Source organism: Nelumbo lutea, chromosome 1, assembly GCF_056320005.1.
Source record: "Nelumbo lutea isolate HS-2025 chromosome 1, American lotus-T2T, whole genome shotgun sequence".
Taxonomy (NCBI): domain Eukaryota; kingdom Viridiplantae; phylum Streptophyta; class Magnoliopsida; order Proteales; family Nelumbonaceae; genus Nelumbo; species Nelumbo lutea.
In genome coordinates this window covers 5,313,870-5,332,389 of record NC_142684.1, presented here as the reverse complement: position 1 = coordinate 5,332,389, position 18,520 = coordinate 5,313,870, and the positions used below count along the sequence as shown (strand labels likewise).

The 18,520-nt window shown below is 32.5% G+C and overlaps 1 protein-coding gene across 4 annotated transcripts in view; it reads left to right on the top strand.

Annotated features, from left to right (window-relative positions):
• Window positions 1-7,618: 7,618 nt before the first annotated feature.
• Window positions 7,619-18,520, top strand: part of LOC148873295 (lipid transporter) — a 66,102-nt gene continuing 55,200 nt past the window's right edge. The window contains exons 1-6 of one of the 4 annotated variants that reach the window (XM_088966656.1): window positions 7,619-8,015; window positions 8,112-8,191; window positions 9,658-9,752; window positions 13,147-13,307; window positions 13,928-14,079; window positions 17,801-17,919. In XM_088966656.1, coding sequence (XP_088822782.1) covers window positions 7,934-8,015; window positions 8,112-8,191; window positions 9,658-9,752; window positions 13,147-13,307; window positions 13,928-14,079; window positions 17,801-17,919 — 689 coding nt within the window. In that variant the 5' untranslated portion in view covers window positions 7,619-7,933. Of the gene's footprint in view, window positions 8,016-8,106; window positions 8,192-9,657; window positions 9,753-13,146; window positions 13,308-13,927; window positions 14,080-17,800; window positions 17,920-18,520 lie in introns of all 4 variants that reach the window. The other 3 variants (XM_088966657.1, XM_088966658.1, XM_088966659.1) reach the window with 3 other exon arrangements.

Sequence of the window (18,520 nt, the reverse complement as noted above, 5' to 3'; positions counted from 1 at the left end):
ATATAGGACCATTGTTCATGGACTGCTTAGAACCATTAATACCTTGCTCTAAATGTTTTTATAATGCCAATATTAGGTAGATTTTTTACATTATGTAATGTCAAGGTAAATACACGAAAATAGTATTTTTAATATTATGTAATGTTTAACTGACGAAATACTAACCAAGTGTCTATCTCTGAGAGTTTAGGGTACTCTAGTGTTACAATGGAAAGTTCAGGGTACCTATTTGTCACCACCCCCAAAGTACATGGTGCCCATATGTAATTTACCCTTTAAATTAAAATCAACTTTGAGGACTTGGGTTGGACTTGGACTTTCAAACATCTATATATATACTAAAGTAAAAATGTGCCACGTAACTTTCTCCCTTACCCCAATTGAGAACTCTCAACCCCTCTTCATTTTAGCCTTCTTTGCTCCCCCATGAAGCCACCTCATCACTCCCTTCTCCCTCTCTCATTTTGACGTCTCAGCATGCCTGGCCCATTCCTCTTTTCTCTATGTTTATCTCTTTGGATATCACTTCCTAAAACTATAACTAAAATCTCTCTCTACCAAAACCAAATCTAGCCAAGTGGCACCACTATCTCCCACTTTCTCCTAAATTATCTATAATTCCTATTTATCTCTTAAATTATATATAATTCCTAATTATATTTAGAATTATCTCTAATTCCTATTTATCCAATCCCCCACTTTTCATCTATATCTATCAAAATAAAATTTGAATTAAAAATTTAATAATTATTTAAATAATATAATGAAATTATGTAATAACTTTAAATATTTATTAAAAACACAAAAAAATCACAAATTTAATAGTATTCATATTATTAATAATATTATACTTTTATGAAATCCAAAACAAAATTATGTACTAACAATATAAATTATAATTTACAAATTATTCAATTTAAATATTATTAATAAAAAAAAATATTATTTAAAATTTTCAATAACAAAATATTTAATATTATGTAATAACTTTAAAATAAATAAAATTTAAATAATGAAAATTTTAAATATTTTACATTTTATTTAAATATTTAAATAACTAAACATTTATCATAACAAAATTTTAAATAGTTAAAATAATGAAATTATGTAATAAACTTAAAAATGTTATTAAAAGAAGAAAATCGTTATAATAGATTTCATAATATTTGAATTAATAATAATTTTATATTTTGCAAAATTAATAACGAAATTATGTAATAAAAGTATAACTTAAAATTTTATGGATTATTAAATTCAATAAATAATTAATATTGAAATAATTAAATAATGAAATTAATTAAATAGATAAATAATATTATAAATAACTAATTTTAAATGTTAAAAAATTAATAACTAAATCATATTTTAAATATTATTTAAAAGCAAATAAAATAAATTAAGTAAAGAAACTATGTAATAACCTTAAAAATTTTATCAAAAACACAAAATCATTATAATAAATATATAATTATAATTACAATTATTAATGTACTAATAATAAAAACATTATTTCACTTATATCAATTAATAATTATAGAAAATAACTTTCAAAAAATTATATTTATTATTAATAATTTTAAAATCTTAATCTATATTTTCTATATTTGTTATATATATATATATTAAATTTTATATTTATTGTATTTTTATGATAAATATATTTTTAATAATTATGTATAAATCTATTTTTGTTTTGTTGTTTCAAGATTAAATTATTGTTATTTATTAGAGATTAAACTATTAATTTAGCTAAAATTGAGAGTGTTCATGGGTTGATTTGGTTCAATTGGGTTGTTTGGCCAACCAAATTGACTTGGTCGGGTTGGGGAGGCCACTTAAAACCAACAAACCATTAGTGAAAATCATTCAACTTGGGTTATATTGATTTGGTTAAATTTTCGGTTTAGTTGGTTGACTCAATAGATTTAAACTTAAAAAAAATAAAAATTGTAGTGGTATTATTAAAAAATAAAATAAAAATTTTAAATTTATAATATAAAATATTTTAGACTAAGGAATATGGAAAATTTTCCACTTTTATGTATTAAAAATATATTTAATATATATATATGGTCGGCTTGGTTTTTGTCGATTTACTAATGGCCAAAACGAAATTGACCCGACTTGGTTAGGTTGGGAAATTGTTAAACCGAAATCCACCAAAAACTCTATAAAGTCGACCAACTCGAGTCGAGTTCGATCATGTTGGTCAGTTTCACCGGTTTGATGAACAACCTAGCAGAAATTAATTATTGTTATTTTCGTATTATAAAAAATTATCAAAAGTAGTATATAAAATATAACCAATTATTAATTAGTCAAAGTGTTAAAATATAAAACAATTGTCTACTCATATTTGCTTTTATTGTTTATCCTTCTCTTAACAAAGCTCGTACATCACATGGATCCCTGTTAGGTTCAACTTGAGTGGGTTGGGTCGAGTTGAGGGTTAATCCAATCCTAAGCGTAAAGCCTCAAGCTCAAGCTTGGTCCAATTCAAGGTTAAGCCCGAGTTTACAACCTTTGACTAACTCAACCTTAACTAAGCATCTTGGGCTTAGGGATGACAATCTCTACCATACATGGTGGGTATCCACCCCTACCCACTTCGATGGGGTGAGTTTTTTTGTTTAAAGGATGGGTTTTGGGGTAAGTGGGGTTTAGGGATTCTACAGCCTATGAGTTATGGGTAGGGTATGGTATTAGGTTAAACCCAACCCCCTTAGCCTACATATTGTTGGAAAGCCTATAAACTTTATGTAGTAGGTATTGAATTTAATAATATTTTGAATTAGATGTAAAGGAAAATTTATAGTTTATGTGTTCTTTTACATCTTAATAAGATAATTGGAAAATTTGTTGTTTATTTATGTTATTTTACTTATTTGTTGCTTTTATATAACAAGAAATAGTAGGAAATTAGATGCAGATTTTAAACCCATCCGTACCCTTGAATACGGGGAGGGTTTTGCATTTTTCATGTGCGGGGAGGGTTTGGATTCTCAAAATCCAATGGGTAGAGTCTATAATTTACAGAACCCTCACTGGACCCACTTTGTTGCCATCCTTGTTTGGGCTAGGCTTAGCTATACTGAGCTTTGTAGCTAAAATGTTGGCTAAACTTAAATTGCATTGAATCATTACCAATGCATCAACCTAAGCTCAATATGCATTTAGTTTAGGCCCGAGTTTTTTTTGGCTCAAGCCCATCTTAAAGTTCAGAAATTTAAACCCAACCTGTGCAAAAGCTTTGATTGAATCGGGCGGGGCTTGAATTGGGTACTCCCAAATTGCACCCCTAGCTCTATTGCTTGAAATTGTTTTAACAAAACCCATGCGTTGCATAGGTCCCTGCTAGTATATATATTAAAACACAACAGTCTAGAAATTTTCTCATTTTTTTATTGTTTAGTCCATGTCATATTTTAAACAACTAATGAGATGCTCTCCTTATGCATAAAAAATTACATAAACTCTCTCTCTTTCTCTCCCACATACGTTTCTCAATAACCCCAATAATATAATCACCTAAAATTTCTCCTAGACTACCTCCTTTACTATCCCCCACTTTCTCCTAAATTATCTATAATATTTCTTTCCCAGATTATCTCTAATTCCTATATATCTTCTCCCCACTTTTTATTTATATCTATATAAAGAAAGTTTGAATTAAAATGATTCTCCAAATTATTTCTGTCCCAGATTATGGTTCTCCAAATTATTTTATTTAAATGTTATTCAAATAATGAAAATATTAAAAATAGCTGAATAATATCAAAATATTTAATATCATGCAATAACTTCAAAATAAATAAAATTCAAATAACAACTTTAAAAACTTAATCTTTATTTATTATATATTTATCTATATGAAAATTAATATTATTGTATTTCAGTAATTATTTATTGTTTTTCTGTGATAAATATATTTTCAATAATTATGTATAAATCTATTTTCCTTTTGTTATTTAATAGAAAATTTTCAATAATTATTGGAGATTAAACTATTGTTTATGGGTTGGTTCGGTAAAGTTGCATTTTGTTTGGCCAAGCAAATTGACCTGCTCAGGTGGGGGGGGGGGGTTGGTGCCCAGGTTATATTGATTTGGGTCAATTTTCGGTTTGGTCAATCGATTCAAAAATCTAAACTTAAAAATTTAAATTTAAAAATTGAGTTTAAATTATAAAAAATACAATGGCATTATTTAAAAAATCAATTTAAAAATTAAATTTATGATATCAACTATTTTAGCCAAAGAAATATTATAATTTTCTCACTTTCCCATTTTAAAAAAATATAATTAAAATATAAAATATTATTTTATTTCTATGGTCGGGTCATTCGATTTTAGTCAGTTTACAAATGGCCAAAGTGAAACTAATCCAACCTAGTTGGGTTGTGAAATTGTTGAACCAAAGTCGAATGGAAATACTAGAAATCAGGTTGGTCAGTTTCATTCGTTTGATTCAAAATGGCAACGGGGCGGGTGGGGACGAGGAGCCTTTCCCCATTCCCGTCCCCACGAAAATCCCCATCCACATCCCCATCCCCGCTAACGGGGACAAAGTTATCCCCATCCCCGTGTCCACCGGGATCCCCACTCCCCATGATTCTTTATAATGTCAACCATTATGTTTTTGTTTTTAATTTATTTAAAAAATAATAATTAAAATGTACAATCCTATTATAAAAGATTCAAAGATATTCAACCATATTTTTAACATATAAATGTATGTGTACATATATACATATATAAACACACACACACACACACACACACACACACACACACATATATATATATATGCCATGGGGCGGGGATTGGGGTCCATGCAGGGCAAGGAATGCTCTCCTTGTCCATGCCAATGGGGATGAAAATTCCCCCATCTCCATCCTCGTGAGAGGAAAATCATCCTCATCCCCTCCCCATTCGAGGCAGATCCCTACGAGGACCGGGGAAATTGAGAAAATTGCCAACCCTAAGTTTGATAAACAACCCTTTCTAAAATTAATTATTGTTATTTTTGTATTGTAAAAGAATTATTAAAACTAGTATATAAAGTACAGATGATTATTACTTATTATATAAAACAATTGTATACTTTTTCACATTTCTATTGTTTATCTTTGACTTAACAAAACACGTGCATCGCACGGGTCCCCGCTAGTATACACTAAAACACAACAATCTAGAAATTTTCTCCTTTGTTTATTTTTTATTCCATGTCATTTTTAAACAACTAATGAGATGCTCTCCTTCCACATAAGTAATTACCTAAACTCTCTCTCTCTCTCTCTCTCTCTCTCCCACACGTTTTTCAATAACCTAAATAATATCCTCTCCTAAAATTTATCTTAAACTACCTCCTACACTATCCCACACTTTCTCCTAAATTATCTCTAATTCCTATTTCTTTCATAGATTATCTTTAATTCCTATATATCCGCTCTCCACTTTTTATCTATATCTATATAAAGAAAGTTTGAATTAAAAATTTAAAAATTATTTAAATGTTCAAACAAAATTATATAATAACTGTAAAATATTTATTAAAAACACAAGAAATAATTATAATAGATTTAATAATATTCATGTTATTAATAATTTCATATTTTTACAAAATTCATCATGAAATTATGTACTAATAAAATAAATTATGGTTATCTCAATTGTTTGATTTAAATGTTATTCAAATAATAGAAAATATTAAAATAGCTAAATAATTATATATATCAAAACCTTTAATATTATGTAACTTTAAAATAAATAAAATTCAAATAACAAAAAAGTTTTAAATATTTTATACATTAGTTAAATATTTAAATAACTAAATATTTTAACTAACAAAATATTTAACATAAGTAGATTTTAAATAGTTAAAATAATGAAATTATGAAATAAATTTAAAAATTTTCTTAAAACTAGAAAAAATAATTATAACATAATATTCAAATTAATAATAACTTAATATTTCACAAAATTAATAACAAAATTATGTAATAATAGTATAAATTATAATTTCATGGATTATTAAATTCAATACATATTTAATATTTTAAATTTTATATAATGTTATTATTTAAATAATTAATTTAACTTATATCAATTAATAATTATACAAAATAACTTTCAAAAAAATTATTATATATTTATTTATGCTAAGATTAATTTTTTGTATATTCAATAAGTAATTATTTTTTTGTGATAAATATATTTTCAATAATTATATATAAATCTATTTTTGTGTTGTTATTTAAAAGAAAAATTTCAATAATTATTGGAGATTAAACTACTATTATTTAAATTTTAAATTTAATTTATTGTACTTATTATGTTTTTGTTATAATTTATTGATTTATGTTTATTATAGATTAAACAATTATTTGAGATTACACTATTTATTGACTAATTTAATATATTTTTTAGTATTTATTATATTTTTATTATTAATATATTTCAATAGTTATGCATTTTTGCTATAAATTTTCCTTAATTATTGTAGTTTAAACTATTGTTATTTATTAGATGTTAGACTATTAATTTAGCTAAAATTAGGAGTGTTCACTAATTGGTTTGGTTCGTTGCTGTAGGTATTTGGCCAACCAAATCAACTTGGTCAGGTTGGGGGAGTTGGTTACTCGAAATCAACTGGCCATTATTGAAGACCGACTAACTCGGGTTGTATCGTTTTGGGTCGATTTTTGGTTGGTTGGTTTGTTCAAAATATTTAAATTCAACAAATTACAGTGACATTATTAAAAAACAAAAATATTTAAATTTATGATATAAAATATTTTAAACTAATAAATATGAGAATTTTTCCACTTTCTCGTATTAAAAAATATATATTAAAAATATAAAATATTAATATATATTTAAGGTCGGGTGGTTCGATTTTGGTCAATTTACAAATGTCCAAAGTGAAACTTATCCAACCTGGTTGGGTTGGGGAATTGTTGAACCAAAACCGATTGGCAATACTAGAAAACTGATAAACTCAGACTAAGCTCATCAGTTTAATTAACAACCCTAGCTGAAATTAATTATTATTATTTTTATATTGTAAAAATTATTAAAAATAGCATATAAAATATAAGGGAGAATTTATGATGTGGGAAGTATAATGGTTTTGGAAGAGTTTTGACCAATCAAAATCCACCCATGAATTTTGATAAATAACATTTGATTGTCTACCACGTTTATGATACTAGTTGATTGATCAAAAAATTTTCAGATACCATATTTTTCTCATATCATAGTCGAACCCAAAATATAAATAATTATTAATTATTTAATAAGTTAAAAATATAAAACAATTGTATACTATTAAGTGTTTCTATTGTTTAGCTTTCACTTAACAAATCTTGTGCATTGCACGGATCCCACTAGTTTGTAACTATAAAAAATTAAAATTCATTTCAAATGAATCTAAAAACAATAAAAATTAGTAAAAAATAATACAATTTTATTTAAAAAGAATAACATTAATAAATATTTCTAAAAATAATAAAAATAATGATTTCCCGCTAAAAATAATGAAAATTAATACAAATTTAACAAAGCCCGTGCATTGCACGGGTCCCGAAACATAAAACCGAAAACCAGAGCAGGCAATCAGTGTGTCTTTCTTCTTTGTTACGTTGGGTCTCCTCTCGCCCCTTCCTCACTGACGTCGTAAGCCACGGTTCTTCTTCAGTAGTTCCTTCCAACGACGACCCAGCCAGTTAATGCCGGAGCAGAAAACGACACTCTGTAACATCCGCGATAGAGCACGACAATCAGCGTGCAGTGTTTGAGGTGGAGAAGGAATGAGAGTTGAGAGAGACTAGCTTGTAGCCCGTTTGGCGCAGTTGACTTCCAGGCTCCAATCAAGGCCGGTCTCTCTGTTACTTCAAAATCTCGGTGCTTTGTTGGTTTAAGTACTATTTGAGATGTCAAATAAATCAGTTCCATCCCGACCGGTCGGAGGTGGCGATCGTACTAATCTCGCTCGCACTTTCAAGTATCTTATGGGTTAGTTGTCTATCATCATCTCGCATTTTCTCGATTTCAAAGTATTTGTACTTCCCTTCTTAAAATTTTGATTTTTATCTACCGTTGGAAGCTCAGCGACGCAGTTCTTATCAAGAGGAATCCCTTTTATTTTCAACTCATGGATTGTGAGACATCTTACGGAGAAGGACTACGCGGTAAGGTTAAACAGAAAAAAAAAAAGACTTTTTTTTGTTAATTATGTTGCTAATGGAATACTGTACAAAGAAAACCACGGAAATTTAGTTTTACAGAACGGAAACTGGCTTAATTTATTGCTCTCGGCTATCAATTTGATGCTTTATCTTTGGGCATTGACTTTATATGAACTGAACATTCGATGGAATCCATTGTAACAATCTGCTGGGTTGGGAGCATGAATATATTCATCATGGTGAATCTCAGTGATGGTGGTTGCTTGTTCGCAGTCCATTTTCTGAAATGAAGTTTATTATTTAATTAGCTTAGATTTGCATAATCTGTTTAATAGAAACGAGAGAAACAATAAATAAAGGTTTACAATTTGATAAAGAGAACTTGCTGTAAGCTTGTTGCTTGCAACAATAGAATTCATAAACTTTTGTTTTAGGCAAGTAGAAAATAAAGATGAAAACCCGAAAACCTATTCTCTAGCCAACCACAAATAAACCTTTTATTAAGCTACTAAGAATGTTTTAGAACCACTGTTCATGCTTTTAACTCTAAGGTGCCACAGGATCTGCTGCAAGTAGAAATGTGCAAACCTGGCTGAGTAACCAATCATGAGTGAACACACCAGTGGTCTGTACACATGGGACCTTGCAGCAGATCTGGATTCCTCTGAGGCTTATCTTCTTAACTCAAAGCAGTCTTGATAAAGGCTTCCAGCAAACCTATGAAGTTCTGGGAGTCCTTATTTAATTACTTCTCTGATTCCTTTACTTTCCTGAACTCTTTGACCCATAGGTTTCCATGCATAAACAACATATATCTATATCTATACTATATATATATATATATATACTCATAAACTGAGGTTGCAGAACAAAGACTCCTTTTATTGCTGAATTTTCTGGATTATAGGCTTCTATTATGATCATAATGATGATAATATAATAGAAATAATAATGTGTTAATCTTAGCAATGCAAATTTACCATTTATCAAAATAATAATTATGTGTTAATCTTGGTTATCTTCACTATTCTTTATCTATCTAATGTTTCTCTTAACTCCCCCCACCACCTTACATGCCAATCTAGGTGGTTTTTGGTACCATGGCGTTGAGTCTCAATGTTTGTACTTTGTACTTGAATTATTGCGTCGGAAATCACGAGAGTGAGATGTTTTGGTACATGCCACAATGTATAATAGTTTATTGTCGTTTAAGACATGAAGTGGAAATGCCCCCCTGTTAGAGGAAATGTCGCTTTGATGTTCCCCCAGCACCCCCATGCACATAACCCAATATAGAGGGTAGTACAAATGTTTGAAGTCAAATCTGGCCAACAAAATGTGATTTTCATATGGTAAAGTCAAATTGCCTACATGGTGCTTATGTGGAATTTAAATGGGAACACAACACAATGGTTCCAAACATCACCCTAATGTTTTCTTGAGTTCTTATATCTTGGTTATCTTTGCAGCTTTATGCTGTTCAGTTTCATCTTCTCATTACAAGTATCTTGTTCCTTAGTCGGGAGGGCTTTCGGCGAGCATGCATGAGGACAGATATTAGATGGTGATTTCCTCTTTATTTCAGTATAGTTAAAGGTTCCTTTTGTTTGTTCCATAGTGGAATTTGTTATATCTGTTTTTCTTATCAAACATTTGATTGAAATTTTTGTCACAAATTTTTTGATCTCTCTCTCTCTCTCTCTCTCTCTCTTTTCTGTTCCATGGTTATAGTTTTTCTTCACTTTGTTTTTTACTGAGTGTGGTCATTACAACACATGCTGTCTTTTGGTAATTCTGTTAATGATGTAATGTGGAGATGGTTGCTGTAAAGCTGGGAATAGGGATCTGTTTGTGGCATTTATGCTTTCTCCTAGGCTTTTCATATGGAGTCTTTCTGGCCAAAGATATTAACTTCATTTCTACATTTTTAAGCAAAATATGAAATTTGTAGTTGCAATATCAAGGAACCAACAACAAAAAGATAACTGGATTATTTTTTCTTAAAGAAAAACTGGATTATTGGATTCTTTAGCTCTCTAACAATGTGAGTTTCCAATTTGTGGATGTCAAGATATATATGCCTCTAATTAAGGAGGATATCATTTATAAGAATTGGTTGGGATGCTGAAATATTGCAAGCCTAAAAATAAAAAATAGGATCAATTGGTTAATAGCAATAAGGGGTTCTACTGTCCTTTTGGATGTTAATGAGGTGGATACAGCTTAGAAGAGTTTTTCGTGTAGATTGCCTTGGTTGGTTTTCCCTCTTTAAGGCGCTTAGCCATTTCCACTCTCCTCACTTTCAGTTGGATTTTCCAGTTAAAAATCAAATTGGTCAAATCCTATTCCACAGAAAATTAGGGCATTTTGTTGGGAAGTGTTTCATTTAAAGATTTATACTTCTGATGTCATCCAAAGGAGAAGGCCTCATTGGACCTTTCACCTCATATATGCTTTCTCTGTGAGGCAAATTGTGAAACCATTTGCCACTTAATCAATCTCCTGTCAATCATAAGCAGTATTTTGGAATACCTTGTTGCTATATGGAATCTTCAACAATATATTGACTCATTATTTCAACCTTTATTCTCCAAACCAAAGAAGAGGGAATGTTTTGTGGAAATACACAAAGGCAGTTGTTATGTGTGGCCAATTTGGGAGGAAATGAATGCTAAAATGTTCTTGTCCAAGTCTAACTCTAGAGAATATTGTGAGATTGATTGAAACCCATGTCATCCATTGGATGAACTCCCCAATTATTGATTCAAGGGTATACTAACGAATTGGCAAGCAGTGGCAGTGACATCTATTAACAGGGATAGGTATATTATTTTTGGATTCCCTCATCATAGTCTATTGTCAAGACGAATGCTGATGAGTGTAGCTTGGGAAATCCAGGTCAATCAAGCATGGGAGGCACCTCAAGAAATCATGATAGAGACCTCCTTTTGGCCTTCTCTTACACCATAGGTATTGAGAACTCATTAGGAGCTGAATTGAAACCACAGATATTGATGGTCTGAGGAAAGGAGCCTGCCTTAACTATACATGAATAAATGGAAGATAACCGGTTTGTGGATGCTGGCCGATGGAGGAGAGTCTTGAAGGTCAAAGCTAAGGAGCTCTTATTTGAAGAAATGAAAATCAGAGGTAGGCTGAGTTTGAAGATTAGGGAAGCAAAGCATGCAACTTTGCTGTTAAAAGGCATTGAAGTGATCAAATGGTTTAAGGAGTTTCTTGAGCTAGTGGAAGGAGTATGGAACTGAAGAAGGTAAGAGATATGTGTTAGAATGCAAGAGGAATAACAAAGGTTTCTACATAACACTTCTTGAGTACTTTGTGGAGGGCAGAAAGCAGTTGGTCTGTTTCTCAGAAGGAAGACAGGGGCAAGGCTGGAAGGAAGTATGTAGAGGGCTAGAGGATTTCTTATCAAGCCTGAGAACAGCAAAAATGGAGGTTTTGAGAGAGAAAGAAGGGATTGTCAAAAACACATACAAAGATGATTATAGAAAACAAGAGTTCATGGCCCTGGCAAAGAGCAATGGACAGGGTAGGTTGATAGCTTATATGAGGAGGGAAAAATGGGAGAGTAAATATGTAATATCCAAGTTAATAGTCAGACAGTTGATTGGAAAAGGATTGCAGACCTATTGATACTGCACCTGAAGTTAAAAGGACTCTTCGTTTTAACTCCTTTTGAAAGTTGTAAAGCTGTGTTAGACTTGGTTGAAGACAGATTGGAGTTATCAACAGTTAGCTTTCAATATGATCTTGGGGCAGTTATATTAGAAAAATGGAGTCCATCATCCAATTCAAAAGACTTCTTTGTTGAATAAGGAGTACTGGTTCGAGTGTTAGCCTATGGAAGCAAGAGATAGCTGAATCAATCACCTAGCTGTGTGGATGGAATTCTTGATGGAGCTTACTTGGGGGGGGGGCTTCACTTGACGGCCCTCTTATTAAATGGAATGAGACCAGAAGAAATACCAAGGAAAATAGTGCTCAAAGTGGAGGGATGTCTCTACTCAGTATGGCTGGTTTCATCTATAGAAGCAAGACTGTGGAGAGAGGCTCGCAAACAAGGTAGAAGATGAAAGGTTTGAAGAAGAAGCACTAGTGCACTACATGGTACAAAATGATTGGTGAGTTCAAATATTGAAAACACTTTCACCAAAATGGGTAAACAAATTCTTGAGAACCTAAAAGGCGTGGGGCAGGTAGAAGGTCAGAAACATTAGTCAGATGGTTAAGACTTAAGAGCCATCTGATCATGCTGTTTTTTGGTTTAGGTCACTAGGCCCTTTCTTTGGTGGTACCCTTTCCACTATGGGGTTCTGATCCTATGACCAAACAACATAGGAAAAACTACAAGGACTCCAGATCCAGGACAGTCACCATGCTATATGTTGGTGATAATGTCCTTATCAAACTGGTTTGTGTTTGCCATTTCTTCTGTGTATATTTGGTTAGTCTTCATCCAGTGCATAAATGTATAAAGACGGTACACCATTAGGTTGCATATTCTGCCCTTCTTGTATAGTTGGATTTATCATTTATAAAGTATATCCATACATTGGATGTTACATATGGTGCTTGTTTTCTGCTATGACAAATTAGCACATGTGAGCGCAGAGGTTATGTCTGGGTTCTCTTGTGATCTAGAAGATAAGAAATAAGGTTTTCATATTATAATAATACCCACCAATTAGGGACTTTTGGTTATTTTCAAAAGAACAAAAGTGATAATGTAGATTCCTTTAATCATCAGGTTCAATTTGATTGTTCTTCTGGCAGATCTCCTAGGTGGGAGGCATTGAAAGGCTAGACCTTGAGCGTTCATCAATATTCAAAATTCTGATGTTCCTATTACATTCAGTAATTTCTGTCTGTTATATGACTTCATAGTTTATTCACTCATGAGTCTCATGTCAACTGAAAGATAGTACTCTTCTATACAGTGGTGGTGCACAGATGCAAGAAAATGCTGCAAAGATTTTAAAAGTAGCTTGGATGACTTTTCCAATTGGAGTTTTTGTCACATTTGCAGCCTGTGTGCTTGTCTTCTGGTGGCAAACACTAGAATTTTCTGATCCATATGGACAAGCTATCCTGATTCATGGTAATTTTTATTTCCATTTCCAGTATTCCAAATAATTTGTTTCTTGTTTCAGCAAACTATTTTGCATTTTGGACTTTGGAGTGTTGATCTCTGTCCATTTTCTGCATAAAAAGGCTTGTATATGAAGCAATAAGCTTGCTAAAACCCATCACTGTTGATGTATCCATGGTCTTGTGTTGCCTTGTAGCCTAAGCTGAGGGAAGTCCCTCCATTTTTGCCAGGACCTGTGCTACTTTTGGCTCTTTATTGTATGTTTTTACTGTTCTGGTGGAGATGGGTAAATACCAAGTACCGGTTGTTAAATAAGGAGGATATAAATCTATACTTTTAAAAACACAAGGTCAAGTTATGTAAAATATTGATGGTAACAAGCATGCAGAAAAAAATGGTAAAGTTGAATAGTTGATGCGCCTTTCATAATCAACATTAAAGGATAAAAATTTTAAGGTTTTTCATAATAAAGGGCCTTGTATTTTCACAGTATATTGATTAATAAAGTTAACTTCAATTATAAAAAAAGGGCCTTGAGATTTATTTTTTTCTTCATACTGGTGCTACTATTTTGTGGTTGGTTTTCTTAATAGATTTGGTAAATGAGATAATTTCATCTTATGTGACAGGATTTGCATGCATATTAGAGTTATTGGCGGAACCTCTTTATATTCTTTCTCAGAATCTGCACCTCCTTGATTTGCGCCTGATAGTTGAAACTACTGCAACACTTTTACGTTGCATTACGACCTATCTCCTCATTGCCAAGCAAACTAATATGGTAAATGTCAAAAAGATCCTGCTCGCATTTTTTTATGCCACATTATGCTTGTCTTGGTTTGTAAACAGAATCCAAAGATTGTGTCCAACTCATATTTCCTTGATAACATAATTAATTCTTGCAGGATACTGGTTGTTTGTTTACTATTGGAAAACTGTTTCCTTGACCTTTAGTAATTGGGCAAGAGAGTATTAGTTTCACACCTACACTTTGCCAATGATATAAAAAAACTCCTCTGAGAACCAAGGGTCATAATCCTACATGCTCTAATTGGGTGCTCTTTAATAATTTCTGTCCTTGAATTACTTTGGGGAAGAGTAACCTGGTTGGGTGATCTTGTTAGAGGCTTGATTATGGATTATGGGGCGAGGGTTGTGGGTTGTGTCATATCTGTCTATTGCCAATGAGTTACTTGGGCCTCTGGCATGACCCTCACTCTTGTGATTTTTAGAATCAATGAATCACGCTCTTTTATGTTTTCAAATTTGGTCAGGTTTTCCTTCTCCACCTAATCTATGTACTATTTCTTGGTGCTTAAGGACCCTATTGTGGTAAAAATCATTAGAGAGAGATTAATTTTTAGGAACTTCCTTTGTCAACAAGGATGATACTATAAAGATCATCTAAGTGGGATACAATGCTAAAAGTATTAAAAAAGTGTCTGAAAGGAGGAGGATGAAGATTTGGGATTTTGTAGTAAAGAGTATTTGTGGCTTAAATTCTAATGGGTGGGATGAGGGTTGGGTAGTAAGATTAAACCTATATCTCTTCTTGGAAGTCTGGTTTTGTTATTTACTCCCTTTTTTTTCTTCCTATTATCAGGTATGAGTTGTACGACCACTTATTTCCATGATAAAATACCTTTCCATTGCTTGTTTGATAAAAAATCTTTCCATTGCTTGTTTTGCTTACTGTCATCGTTTCATCATCTAGGCTACACAGAATTTTGGTTTTGGGAGATTGGCTGATGGATCAAGACGACTGATGTAACCTCCCTTTCTAGTCTACTTGACAGTGTTTATCTTCATCCCTCTGATGTTGATTATAGATTCTGGCCCTTTGAATCACATGGATGTTTTTTTTTTTTTTTTTCTCCCTTTAATGCTCCAAATGATACTGCTATTTCTTCTTTAGCATTTTTGGTAAAGGCACTTTAGGTTGCCTTCACACCTTCAAGAATCAGGGCTTTTTGTTGGGAGCTGATTTGCTTGAAAAAGTAACACTTGTACCGTCTTACAGAGCTGGAGATTGGAGATATTTGGGGTCTCTTACATCCATACATGTTGTGTTTGCATAGGCCAAACAGTAAGTCCATTCATAATCTACGATTTCTATTCCTTGTATTTGGGATTTGGGATAAGTTCTTATATCTGTTTGGTGCTATATATACACATGAGTGAAACTATGAGTTTATTTGGGTTCAGGTTTTTGTTCCCTGAAATAAAATGTGGAAGATTATGGAAATGTTTGACTGCTTTGGGGTTTGGGGTAAGTTCTTATTATTTGTTTGGTGCTAGATATAACCATGGCTGAAATTATGAGGTTATTTGGGTTCACATTTTTCTTCCAATCTTCCCTGAAATAAAGTGTGGAAGATTATCGAAATGTTTGAGAGCTTTGGTCATTTTGAGAAGAGAAGAACACTTGAGTTTTCTTTAAAATGGAGCAGGCTTCAGACACTTGGTTGATATTATCACCATAGGGTGGTGCATTGGTTTATAAAAAAAAATGAGTTCAGAGATTTCTGTACTGATGACATTGTGACTGAATGATCTTATGTAATACCTTGACTATTAGAAAAGTATTGGGATCAAAGCATTGGTCTTGTCCTTCCTAAGAAGTGATCAAGTTTAACTTTGGTAGTTGCTTTCCTTGCGAACTTGGGTCCTTCATCAGTTAGATGTGTTGTGGTGGCAAGAGCCCTTTGTCCCTTTATCAATTCATTAAAAGACTAGATATTAAGATATATGTGTTGGTGATGGTGAAAGAATAAAATTTTGGGAGGATGATTGGATGGGGGTTGGGAGACTTTCTGACATATGTCCAAGGTTGTGCATGCTGGGTGAGATGTATACATCAGTGGCTCAAAATTTTGAAATAAACCAAGGAAAGGTTGTGTGGCATCCTACTTTCAGAAGACTATTATTGGAAAGAGAGATTGAAAAAATATAAGGTTTCCATCTTTATTACAAGAAGTGGTAATGCAGGTGGATAGAGGTGATTTAAGATGATGGAAGGAGTGTCGAAATGGAAGATTTGAGTTTAAACCATTCTACAAAGCTTTGGCAAGGAATCAAGTGGAGAGATCCCAAATTGAACGTCTGATTCACCCTAAAGTAGAGTCCTTTGCTTGGTTGGTTGCTTTGGACAGCATCCTTACACAAGATCATTTGAAATAGTAAAGGATACCAAATGGCGGGTATATGTTACCTTTGTAGAAGGGCTGAGGAAGATGTGCTTCACCTTTTTGTTGGTTGCAGCTTCTCGAAGTGCATATGGGTTTTCTTCTTAGGGTTTTTTTGGGATGGGAAGTGTGGTCTCCAAATTCTCTAGCAGAAATTTTCTCATGGCCAGTCTTGAATGGAATCAAGAAAGCAAAATTGGTCTGGTCATGCATGTCATTTGCGGTCTGCTGGGAAATTTGGAAGGAAAGGAATTGAAGGATCTTTGAAGACAAGTCAAGAGACAAAGAAGAGCTGTAGTCAATTATAGGGAAGAAAATTCTGGATTGGAATTCATCAAAAAAAAAAAAAAAATTCTGGACTGGACCTTGATACTATCAGAACTTTTGGATGTTTCAAGGGTTTCATCTGGACTTTTGTAATTGGATGTGGGTTTTTGATGTACTGCAGTTTTATTTCTTTGGTTTTCCTTTTTTGGGTGATTCCTCATAACCAGATGGGTTGTAATCTGTACTTTGCTTCCTTTTTAATGAATTTTATCTTTTATTTACAAATATCGAGCATTGTTCATATGGTCCAAAGGTTAGCCAACTCACCTGTGGGCACCTTAACCGGAGGTGGCATGGAGTGAAGAGAGCTTGTTGGGGGGTCAGCCCTTTAGGTTATCTTCTTTGGGTGTTGTGCTTTTTTACATGGGGTGCACTAGTCTGTCATCCTTGGATTTAGCTGTCCTGGTCAAGGAGTTCTTTGTGTATTTCTGTGCTTGTACTAAAAGTGTGACATGTATACAGACTTGCAGAGATCTGAAATGGAATTTGATGCATGGCAGTCTGGCTTGGACAAATGAAGCAATAAGGATTCAAGGACATGCCTATAGAAATGTTTTAACTATTAAAGCAATCCATATTTTGTTGAATTTTAACATAATAAGCCTATGGAGAAAGGCCTAAAAGATTATCTTGTTAATAATATTTTATAGGAAAAATGACATTTATTGTGTATGTTAGCTGTTTGCTTGTGCTGAATATGCAAGAGGAAAAAAAGGGAGTGTGAGTCCAACACATGTTGGAAATGGAAACTCATCCATGTAGGAGAGTCTATGCAACACTAGTTTGTACTCTCCTTGATTTTTAGCATTATCAATTAAATTATTTGATCTTAATAGTTTTTACGGCTAAAAACCCATAGAGTTGGTTTGCACACTTTATTTATCTGTAATTTTGTGGTTCAATAAACTCTTTTTGCTGTATGTTTGATGGTTTATATACCACTTTATCACATAACCATGCTGACAGCTATACTAAATCGATCCCTTTCAGGAAAAGGAGATAGTATTTGCTTTGTCACAGACTGCTTATGGAGCCTGTATACTATTGGGATACTGGGGTTATTTTCTTCGTTTTCATGTAGTTAGAAGCTCTGACCTTTTTCCTTTCAGGTATTCTTTCTCATCCCTAAATGTCATTTTTTTTTATTAATGATGGAGATGATTTTGTTTTGAAATGTAAATTCAAGATGTACTCATTATCTATGTATACATGTTATATATTGTGTTTGCATGCATGTATATATGCATATACAAGTATGGCAACATATATGATGCTCAGGAAAGCTTAGAGGTACATTACTCTTTTTTTTTTTTTTTTGATGAGTAACAGTGCAATTTTATTAAAACAGAAACTGATTCAGGATTACAATCTCATGCAAGATCCCTTAGAGAGGTGCGAGTTGCAGCCCCTCCTGACAAATACAAAGAAGTTAGGAAACAATTACTGAAATCACAACTGAGCCCAAAACAATTCTTTCCTATTTGCCCCTTGCTTGGCTAACACGTCAGCCAAAGTGTTTGCAGATCTCCCCATCCACTGAATAGAGACTGACATGTTCCTTGTTAACCATTTAATTTTCTTAACTTCATTCTTATAGCACCAAACAGTCTTATCAGGTTTCCTTAACCAGCCCACCACCACCTTTGAGTCCCCTCAATAATTAGTTGTTGTACCCCCATTTGGTTTGCAAGCTGCATCCCTTGTACCACA